Below are 11,509 nucleotides of genomic sequence, written 5' to 3'. Positions count from 1 at the left end.
CCTCAAGTGACACGCCCACTACCACGGTGTAAACAACCAATATCTCAAATAACAGTTTTGGCACCGATACTCGTGATTGATCTCTGCCTGTCTGACTCTGATTTAGCTTTGTAGATTTTTAGCTGTACTTAGTTCCTGTCTGAACCATAAACCTGCTGCAAGTGGAACCAATATAGCTTTAAATACAATAACTGAACTACAACAGTGCTTTATTTTACTATTTGTAGAAGTTTTAACTTATTTTACTTTTGAGAGCAGCACATACAAGTACCTTTCAAAATAAAATACTGCCCGCGTCAAATAAAATCTTCCTGTTGAAACAGATTTGCCTGAATTAAAAATATGAGTCAAATATGTCATTTTCTATTATTATGACTTTAGTGTGCCTTCATAATTTACTATAAAAATTACAACATAAATGGAATTCAATGCTTTTTTGCTTCTGAACAGCAACTAGACACTGTTATGCAGCAGAAGATAAAAAAAATTCTAATTATAAACCACTCTGACAGTATATCAAACATTTTATTATCATTTAGTTAATGTAAATTAGTAAAAATTCAAACTTGTTATTCACTGAGTGCATTTTTCATAAAAGCCAAAGAGCCACATGTGTCCACAGAGACTATGTCTGCAGACTCCTGCTATAGGATAAGTTAAATGTTTAGGAACAAAGTTGGAACCCATAGATTTATTGTTTGCCTCACTTTCTTTGACTCTCACTTCTCACTACGTCGCGTGTTTGTGAATATGTCAACAGCGTAGATCAATCCCGCCTGCAGTTCTGCACACAGAGACAGAAAAAAGTCTCCAAAAGCAGCTTAGCCTTAACACTAGCTTTGGCAGAAACACTGGGACTGTTTTCTCAAGCTTTTGATGAAATGGCACCTTGCAACAGCTTTTGCTAATTCTAATAGTTTCAATTCCGACAGGGATTTTCCTGATGTGTTTACTTGTAGGCCAGCATTAACGGGGTCAGCTGAACCGTGGCTTTTTCTGTCTCAAGACATTTACCTACATGGCTTCTCATCTAAACTAACTTTATCTAAGAGGTATTCTTTACCTATTCTGCAGGAATCGTTCAGGAATGAGGATTGTTGCAGATTTGAAATGGGATAGAGATGCACTTCACGATCCCATGAAGAAACTGAGAATAAAGGTAAGGGTGGATCCAGAGACCGTCATTTCAAGTGTGTGTTAGTGTGTGCTTTAATCCATCGCTGTCTCAGCATTCTCTCTCACACATGTGGTTCATATTTAAGACAAAGTGCTGTTCCACTGGACGATTTGGCTCTGTTTTCTCTTTCCCACATTCCCTGCTTTATTCTTTAATTTTTTACCGTTACTCTTATGAATGTATGCACAAAAAACACATTCTTCATTATTATTTTTTGCTTCAAAAACGTTTTATTTAATGTAATTTAATTGCAATTTAATCTCAAGTGAGGGATTATTTTACCATCCAGACAATGTCAGGGTTTGCAGTGATGTTGCATGAATTTAATGATGACTTTTGCAACTATATCTATGTTTTTGGTTCATGTGTGAAGCTGACACATGAAGGGATTCTTTCTCATCAGCAGCATCACCGCTTGTTCCTTGACACGCACCTTTCTCCATCCCTTTTCAATATCTCCTTCCTCGTCAAACCCTGTAACCCCTGCTTCTACCCAATGAGGAAGAGGAGCTGTCAGCAACCAGCCCACCCTCATCTCCCCCCCTACCTTCTCCCCCGCTTCTCCCTCAGCTCAAACTCTGTCCATCGTGCACTAATAAAGGAGAGGTCCTGCGCAAGCATTCAACCTAACGAAGAGTCCCGCAGCAGACAGAGCAGCGACCCTCCCCAGCTCTGATTCAGTCTTTTTTTTATTTTCTTGATTCTGAGTTCAAGGATAAGTACCAAGGAGATTCAGATTAGAGGCCGAAACTCTCGCACTTGTTGCTGGCCGCGGCAGGTAAGCTGCTCTCTTGCGGCAACCAGCAGTCCTCGGAGTCTGGAGCGCACATGGCACCGAGAATACGCTCCTCGCTCTGCTGACAGCCGCGCACCATGGAATTACGCACTGGATAAGGAGACTTAACAACTCCGTAGCTTTGTAAAATACAATCTCTCCCCATTAAAGGAATATTTTTCCCCTCATATTTTACCGGTGGAAAAAAATAATCAAACGAAAAAGCCATGTCGGGTTTAAACAGAACCCTCATCCTCCGGACAGCTCGGACTCAGCGCGGTGGTGCATCGTGTTCCTCACTCTCATCCCGGTCATCTTCATGTCAGAACTCCGGTGCCAGTTCCAGGATTTATTGCGCCTGCCTGTTGCTGCTGCTGCTCACGACGCCTCGAGTGGACTCATCGTGGTGGTGAGTGGACATCCGTCACTTGCTCAGAGCAACCTTGATGGCACCAAACGATTTAGAAACGCACCATCTTCATCAGCCTCTCAAGAACAGGTTTAAATGAAATGAAACAAAAACCAAACATTGTGTTAAAGCTATTTTACAGACTTGTTTTGGATTGATGTCACCACAACTGAAAAGTATTTTATTTATATCTATGCTTGGAGCAAACTGAGCGTAAAATGTAATCAAAGGATGTTTTACGCATCGCAATTGTGTCTTTTTACGCCATGTTCTCCTCACCTGTTATTTAATTTATCTCTGTAAAAAGGGTCAGTAAACATAAAGAATTGTGAGTTTGTGATTACTTTATGATTACGCGTCTAAAGCGTGTCTTGGGGGCCAGCTTGTTGGCATGACGCATTGAGCAACGATGAGTTCGGAGCAGTAAATTAAGTTCACGTCGGCTGAGCGCGCATCCATTTCGGGTGGATCCTGCGCATGTATAGGCCAATAATTCAGCAGGTATACCGCCTCATCCCACACTGACAAGGGCGCGCACAGGTGACAGCGAACAGTCACCCACAATAATAGAGCTTAGAGAAAAAAAGTCTGCCTGCTGCGCAACTGGGAAAAAAGTGCGCGTGAGTGTTTATAGGAGAGGTGTCCATGTGTGGGCGGGTTTGAAGGAGATGGAATGCAATAGTTTGTGTATTAAAAGCAGTTAGGGGGAGTTGTGCAGGCTGATACTTTACAATCTTTATGGATTTACTTCTTTCTTTCTTTTCTTTTTTTCTGATCTTTTTTTGTATGTCTGTTAAAGCCAGAGCCAGTAATGATAGAAACAAAAAGTATATTTAAATCTCAGTAAAACCGTTTTATTGCTCACTTTACAAAAATATAATAATAATTGGCATTGAAAAGTGTAGAAAAACAATATTATTATTTTATTAATACTATTTATATTTATTGTGATTAATTGGAAAGCACCAAAAGCAATTACATTTTTCTTCTTTCTGAAATGATCTTATTTGGATTTATGCTGGATGAATTCAGCCACACTAAATTTTAATAATCAGAAGACTTCTGCAGTGGTTTGACTGTTATTTTTGCATTACATTAACCTGCATTTGGAAATTAATGAGACCAAAAACTCTTGGACTCTTTGTTAATAACTTAAATAAAAAAATGCCTTTAAGATAATTTGACCCCATTGAAAACATATAGATTGAATTGAATTGCAAGAAACTTGTATTGTTTGGAATTAAACACATTTTTAACCAATTTGACTTAGTTTATATTATTCTTTTTGTGGTTCATCTCAATTTTTCTTTTTACAAATAAGCAGAATTAAACTGATATTTAAGGATTTATGTGAGATTTCTTTGTCCTAAATCTTAAGAAACTACACGTTTGGAAAATAAATGTAACTTTTTTTGATAATAAAAATAATGGTAAATAAATGTTATTATCCTCATAGAATAATAATTGTTAATAATAAAAGAGTCTGTTTCCCTTTTTGTTTTGTTTTCAAAACTTGATAGGGCTTCACCACATGCTGCTTTCACCTTGTAAATTATAGTTTATTGTTCAATAAAATCCAAACGACGGTTTTACTCCCAAAGAGACAAAAATACGTTTAAATCACAACTTCTTCCCTTTGATGAGCACTCTGCTCACTTCCATAATTTCTAATCCCAGTTTTGGAAGTGTCTCCAAATCTTCTTGCCCAACCTCATAAAACCCGACCACACAACTGCACGCCGCCTCCCCTCCCCTCTGTGACCCTCCAAATGCCCTGCAGCCACTATGTCTGCAGGTATCCTCATGCTTCTGCACTGAGAGACGCACTAGAGTCCATTTTCAGCAAACCAAGGAATCTTTGTTCACAAGCTAATGTAAAAGTGTATTTTTTTTCTTGTTTCCAAGAACTTTAGAGAAAGGAACAAAGTTGAGTTGGACATATGTTGGAGGCCCAAAACTTTACTGCCTTTTTTGACATAATTTCAACTGAAATATTCAAACAGACACACACAGGTCCTGCGGGGAGAGGTTAAGTGCTTATTTATTTGAAGAGAAGGGTAAATGGTTCCACTCCCCTCCTCAAACCCGAAGTGTAGCGAACTCTGACTCACTGAGGACTTTTACTGTAGCTCTCCTTCATGGCCGTGCCAGTGCAAGTTTTCTTGACTTAACAGAGAGGAAAAAGTCACTTTTGAATCAAGTAATCAGCAGTTAATATTTCCAACATCTTCCAAATGTCCGATTCACTCAAGTCCTTTCTGTTCTGGGCACTCTTATAGGTACATAGGCGCACTGGGAGCCCGAGTAATCTGTGACAACATCCCAGGTCTGGTGAACAAACAAAGGCAACTCTGCCAGCGCCATCCTGACATCATGCAGGCCATTGGTGAGGGCACCAAGGAGTGGATCAGAGAGTGTCAGCACCAGTTCAGACACCACCGATGGAACTGCAGCACACTGGACCGCGACCACACCGTTTTTGGACGCGTGTTGCTCAGAAGTAAGTCTGTGTATAAACACACTTTTCCATCTGACAGCTGACTGTGTGGCCGAATGATGCTCATAAACCTGACCCCGCGTCTTCCTGTGCTGTCTTCACTTTTCTTTCTCTTTCATTTTCCCTCTTGTGCTGCAATGCTCCATGTTTAGATGCCCTAATTTACAATTCTGTCCTATGTGCATCCAAACTTAAAGAAGCAGACCCCTCCATCTTTTCTTTTACTTTTGCTAGAATTCTCCGCTCTGCAGCCCTGTCAAGCATCCAAGCTTACCTGCATGTTGTCCTACAGCTTCTATTTTTATTATGAGGTGCAGAATCATTGAAATGAATGGAACTGCATGTTCATATTTGTTTCTATTTATTTCCCTGTATCATATTTGCTTGTAGAGCTTTGATGTAAATTTGAAGCAAAACTGAAACAATTATGTCAGAAATAGTGATAAATTCTGTTGCTGCTTGTGTAGAGGATGATTAACTTTATTCTAAACTTGTAACCATTAGTAATAATGTGTGAACAGGTAAACTGCACAGGCCTAAAGTAGGATTTCTTAAAATAACAGAAACTAAAATAGTCGGTTCCATATTTTTATCAATGACTTTGCCGTGGAGCTCTGTAAACCTTTGTCGTTTGTGTATATATGGACACCAATATTGAGAACTTATCCACAGCACGCTCATTTTTGCAAAGAGACATGAGTTTTCAGCTGGAAAATGGTCACATTTGGGATGGAATAAGGAATGTTCCCATTTTCGTTGGAACATTCAGGCATGTTAACACCTCTAAAAAATAGACTGAGAAAGGCTTGGGAACACTTCATATTTTCTGACAATTTCATGACCCTTCCTGTCCGCTGAGAACTTTGTTGTATTTTTCAACTTTGTAAACTTTCATCAAAAAATCTCCTCTGGAAAATTCAGGCAATTATGAGGAGTTAAAAACAGAATGATTCTACCAAAAAAAACTAAAATATCATGGCAAAATGATTGTAAAACATCATGCACAAACAAGTGTTTGGCCAAACGTCAGCTGTTCTGTTCTGTATGAACAAAAGTATTGCCTGTCGCTGCAAGACGTGAATATTTTTTTTTTCGAGAGTTTTGTCATCTATGGATTTTTTTCAGTTTGTTCTTGATTTGGTTTGAATGGAAAAGTAGTCAATGAACTTTTGCACCTGCATGGGATTTAACTATTAAAACTAAATATGCAGCTGTTTTTTCTTCTGGTGCGTTTGTGCTTGACTTACAAGGAAATGCTTCATGCGCAGTCATTCGATGTAAGGGAAAGGAGCGGGTTGCATGACAAGGTGGTTTTCATTTCAAATTCAGTTTCTGACATCCCTAACTTGGCTTGTTATTGTACTCCGTCCAGCTATCACAAGTATGTGTGGGGGCTGGTGATACATGGAGAAAAGTAGCAGATATGGAGATACTGGCTCTGCATGTATGCCTGTGTGTGACTGTGTGTGTACATGTATGTGTGCGGTGGAGAGGAATAAACAGTAATGTCGATGTAAATATTTAGAGAGATATTCTCACTGTCAGACAAACAGTGCAGGTTTGAAAGATGACCAGTGATGCCCTCCTCGCCCCCCCCACCCACACACACACACACACACCACTCCCAATTTTGCCTTTTCTTTACTTACAATTTATTGGGACATTAGTTTGCACTGAACCAAATGCTTGATTCCTACAATCTGTTATTAAAACAAACCATTTTGCTTCATTTTGAGTGAAATATCTTGCAATAATTTTACTTTTGTTATAAATAAGGTCTATGATAACACGATTTATTTATTAAAAAAAAAAAAAAAAGAAGTCCCTCATATTCTCGATTATTGCTTTGCATCAGTCGCTCATGCTCAGCTCCCTGATATGACCCAGTTCTGATTTAGGACAACCTTTTTTGGGGGGGTAAAATGTATGTTGTCAGAAAATCTTAGCTAACTAGGCTCTCGGGGAGGTTTTCTATAGGATTCTTTAGGATTCATGTGGTGAAATTTCTAAATACCTTAAAGTCCCGTTCCAATCATCTTTAATACTATTTCATTTAAAAATGTGTTGGAAGAGGTCTTTTATTACCAAAATCTAAAAACTTTTTTAGTTTCTGCAGGTCAGCAGTAGTTCCTTAGAAATTCACCTCTAAGCTGTGGGTGGGACTGTGGGCGCTGAGTGCTCTTTTCCCATCATCCCTTTGATTACACATTCTCCTGCTAGCTTACAGCCACTCCTAAGCTAACATTAGCAATGCAGCAAATTTGGAGCTATCCAATTATACAGTTTTGAGTCATATTCCCCCACAGACGAGGAAAACAAAGACGTACTTCGATCTATTTGTATACAAGTGGATGGGTCAGAATGGAGCAGAGCAGGAGCTTGTGCTGAGTGTTTACAAGCTTTTTTAACTGTGTTTTATTTATCCCACTTTGAATAAAGAGAAACTAAAAAAATGCTATTTTAATCTTAAACTCTTTTATTTTTGTCCTCCAAAATGAAAAAAAAAAATGTTAAAAAAACACCAAAAACACAGTTCTGATTGGAGTGGGTTTTTAAAACTAAAAGTTCTGAAAATTGTCCAGATGTCTGAAGACTATTTTTTGCAAGAAATGATGACAGAGTTGTTTCTTGTTCTCAAATATATTTATAACAATAGTCCAGCAGCAGCAATTAATCTTTAAAGACAGAATTTTGTGTGTGAAGGTTTGTGTCCCTAAAATTCAAAGTAAAACTAGATGGATTTGTTCCAGCTTCTTCTTTAAACAGGGAAAATTGAGTAATCTAAAGAAGCAAAAAAAAAAATGCTTTGAGATAAAGTGGGTTTTGCTTCAATTTGTTCCACACTTACTTTAGACTGAGGACAAACACAAATATCTTCAAAAACAGATTTATGACAGGAGTCGCAGAGAAATAGTTTACTTGAAGCTGCTCAGCAAATATTACCCTGTTTTTGTGAAGCTAAAAAGTATTAAGGTTAAATAGCTTTAAAGCAATATGGTTTGAAATTTTAAAGATCAACAACAAGTCCCGAGAAGTAGCAATTTACTTTTTTGTAAGGAATAATTTGATTTATAACAAAAACAATCCTCAAGTGTTTTGTGAAATAGTTATTTATTGGATGAAGGGGGTCCATGCATGGATGATACATCAGTCTGGGTTGTAGTTTTAGAAACAATAACGATAATCCCGTAACATAAGGTTTAGAAAACTAGCAGACGTGTCAAATAGCACATTTGTAAATGATGGGGAGACTTAAAAGTTTTGGGCTTTGCAGGAGAAATACTTTATCATTGAATGTGACACGTAAATATCTTATCAGCCTCATTTATTTGTTTTATTCAAACATTCACAAACTCACTTGAGAATATGGAACGTATCAGTGGTACAAAGTAATGAGCATTGAGATGAAATAAAATGGAGATTTATGCATGAATTACAAGAGAAATTGAGCAAAAATAATTAATTTAGGGGCAACTCAAGGAGAAAGTGATTTTTATTTGGTCAAACCATCAACAGTTTCGGTAGAGGGGATTGGGAAAATCTTTTTTCACTGTTCAGGTGAGAGTGTTCGTCTTAAAACAAAAGGTATTATTTAATTTCAAACATTGGGTATAATTCTACTCACTCTACTCTATTGCAATAGCCTGTGATCAACTGCTGCAGGTTTCTTCTGTGTCTTCGGCCACACAATGCATGAGTCATGTTTCAAAGACCTAAAATGAGAAGAAGCAACGGTGGATATTGATGCCATGACATCACCGCAGCGCTGATAAATGGGGTATCACTGTGTCTGTATTTAAACAGTTTATGTGAGCAGAGCAGAGCCCCGCAGCTAGGATTATTTCCATGATAATATTTAAACAGATCTGGTATATTCTCCACATCAGAGCTGATATGTTTCACCTCCTTGTCCTCATGGTTCACACTTAAACATTGTCATGGCACAATGTGTATCTCAAAGCATAACATGAGGACCGAAAGGCCTCAAGTCTTTAGCTCGTAGACGGCCTTTTCCATGACATGTCTGTGTTGTGCAATGTGCTTTGTTACCATACCCTCAAATTACTTCAATTTTGTTGGATTCTTTTTTACTCTCTCAGGCAGTCGAGAAGCCGCCTTCGTCTACGCCATTTCCTCAGCAGGAGTTGTGTATGCTCTGACTCGTGCCTGCAGCCAGGGGGACCTGAAAACCTGTAACTGTGATCCCCATAAGCGAGGTCGAGCTAGAGATGAAAGAGGCGAGTTCGACTGGGGCGGCTGCAGTGATAACATCAACTATGGGATCAAGTTTGCCAAAGCCTTCATAGATGCCAAAGAGAGGACAGTTCGGGATGCCCGGGCACTCATGAACTTACACAACAACCGCTGTGGCAGAACAGTAAGTTGACTAACAAATCCTTTTATACTGCCACCATTGAGTGACACGGATCTTAGAGTTAAGCCAAGTTCAAATGCTGTGGTTTGCATATAATCAAATAAAATAACTTTCAAACCTGTGACTGCAGGCAGTGAAGCGCTTCATGAAGCTGGAGTGTAAATGCCACGGTGTGAGCGGCTCTTGCACACTGCGGACATGCTGGATGGCCATGTCGGACTTCAGGAAGACAGGTGACTTCCTGAGGAGGAAATACAACGGGGCCATCGAGGTGACCATGAATCAGGATGGGACAGGTTTCACTGTAGCCAACAAAGCCTTCAGGAAGGCCACTAAAAACGACCTGGTCTACTTTGAGAACTCTCCGGATTACTGCCTGCAAGACAAAACAGTAGGTAAGACGGCAGGGGGAGGGCAGGCGGCGGCAAACTGAAAGGCAGAGGAGCAATTTCTCATGGATGTTGATGGATTACCCCGACTGTGTTATGATTTAGGGGTGTTATGTGTGTATGCTCATGCATGAGTAGTATGTTTTGTGGGCAGAAATGCTGGCTTGTGTGTGTGTGTGTAATGGTAGACGGATAACACAGCAGGCCTCCCCTGTGATGTTGGTGCAAGCTAATATCCTTGTACCCCGAGGACATGGTCTTTCTACGACCACCTGACCTCTGTCTGTCTCTGTCAACAAACAATATGACACATACACACTCACGCCTGCGGTCTCAGGATGTCTCGGTCCACCTTTTACACACAGACTGCGCCAAATTAACTGGTTAATGAATGAAACACTCCTGGACAAACTTTTGGGACATCTGGCATCAGCACCTCCATCACTCAGAAAGCCTTTTCAGTTCTTCATCATACTCACTGCCTTTGTCTGCCTCACCCTTTGTCCCAACATCCATCCTCCCCCTCTTTCTCACCTTCTCAGTGGAATCCAGAGCCTAAGGACACAAGCAGCTAATTTAAAAAAAAGTCACTTCTCTGTCTGTCACAGTCTTTCTCCCTCTCTGTCGGTCGGAACTAAGCGTAGCTGGAGGGCAAAGTGGGCCTCAGAGTGTGAGAGCCTGTCTGTCTGTCACGCTCCACTGTTCATTTAACCCTCATACACAACAGACACACACACACACACACACACAGAGGTGCTTCAAAGGAAGCAGTGGCTTGGGAAAGGCAGTGCAACTATAGGCCACTCTACCAACACTGCATAGTTGTGTGTGTGGGTCTGTTGTTCTATGGGCAGCTTGTTGTGATAGGTAGCAGTTTAAACAAGGAGCTTCTCACACCAAACATGAGCTCAAATCTGTGTGAGGATGACATTCACATAAGACAGACGATTTGCCACGACATAAGGTAATAGCCGGAGCGATCGACAAAGTTCAGTACTGGTAAAATTGGTTGGTACAGCAAAAGTTGAACCACACAGTAGAAATGAAAGAAAAGCAATCATATTTATTCAACATGTCCTAATAGAAAATTAGTAAAAAAGATTATATAAATTTACAAGATTACCACAGATGTTGCAAAGACTGCAATCACATATCCCAAAATGCCACTGCGCGATGATGCTAAATACAAGTATTTTTAAACAAATTTTGCAGGTGGTCGCGGTGCAGCATTTGTAATCTGGAGGCGGCAGTCGCATTTTTATTCGCTGTGTGGCCGCGGAAGTTTAAAGAAAAAGTCTGAATTTTTACTGCGACTGCAAAATTTTTCTCTTGAAAAGTTAAAATCGGCACATTTCGATGTGGCAGTCCAGTCACAGGCGGGGATGATGCCATTACAAAATTGGGCAACACCTGGGCGGCCACAGGGCGGATCGCCAGATGGCAGCAGCTCTGACTGTCAATGCGTAAATATCTCCGGACAGGAGCTATCCTTATCAAGTGCCACCGACCACCCAGCAGCCCGCGGGTATATAATAATCCAGTAATAATTCTATATGCCCAATTTCCGCCTGATTGTCGCCGTCTACATTCATGACCACACCTGCAATTAAAAAGAAAAATCAGATGGCAGCATGGAATGTTGAAAATTCTGCCGATACCTCTCTATTGCGCGATGGCTGTAGTATTTGTGACAATAGGCTAATGCCTCGTTTCCACAGACCAGACCGGACCGGTACGATATTTTGAGTGTTTCTATTCTAAAATGGACCCAATTCGTACCACTTTTGGTCCTCCGTTGGTTGTAGATCCATAGAAAAATGGAACGAACTAGTTAGGGTGGAGCTACTGTCGTCATACGATGAAACCCATTGTTTGGCGGAAAGGTGT

The 11,509-nt window shown here is 40.0% G+C and overlaps 1 protein-coding gene across 1 annotated transcript in view; it reads left to right on the top strand.

The window, feature by feature from the left end:
* The first annotated feature begins 1,713 nt into the window (after positions 1-1,713).
* The window catches only part of LOC112159194 (protein Wnt-2b-A), a 12,041-nt gene continuing 2,245 nt past the window's right edge, over positions 1,714-11,509 (top strand). The window contains exons 1-4 of the mRNA XM_024293108.2: positions 1,714-2,361; positions 4,641-4,861; positions 8,959-9,236; positions 9,364-9,628. Coding sequence (XP_024148876.1) covers positions 2,180-2,361; positions 4,641-4,861; positions 8,959-9,236; positions 9,364-9,628 — 946 coding nt within the window. The 5' untranslated portion in view covers positions 1,714-2,179. The remainder of the gene's footprint in view (positions 2,362-4,640; positions 4,862-8,958; positions 9,237-9,363; positions 9,629-11,509) is intronic.

This window comes from Oryzias melastigma, linkage group LG7, assembly GCF_002922805.2.
Source record: "Oryzias melastigma strain HK-1 linkage group LG7, ASM292280v2, whole genome shotgun sequence".
In the NCBI taxonomy this organism is placed as follows: Eukaryota; Metazoa; Chordata; class Actinopteri; order Beloniformes; family Adrianichthyidae; genus Oryzias; species Oryzias melastigma.
The sequence above is the reverse complement of the archived record's forward strand: the minus strand, read 5'-3'. Positions and strand labels throughout refer to the sequence as shown.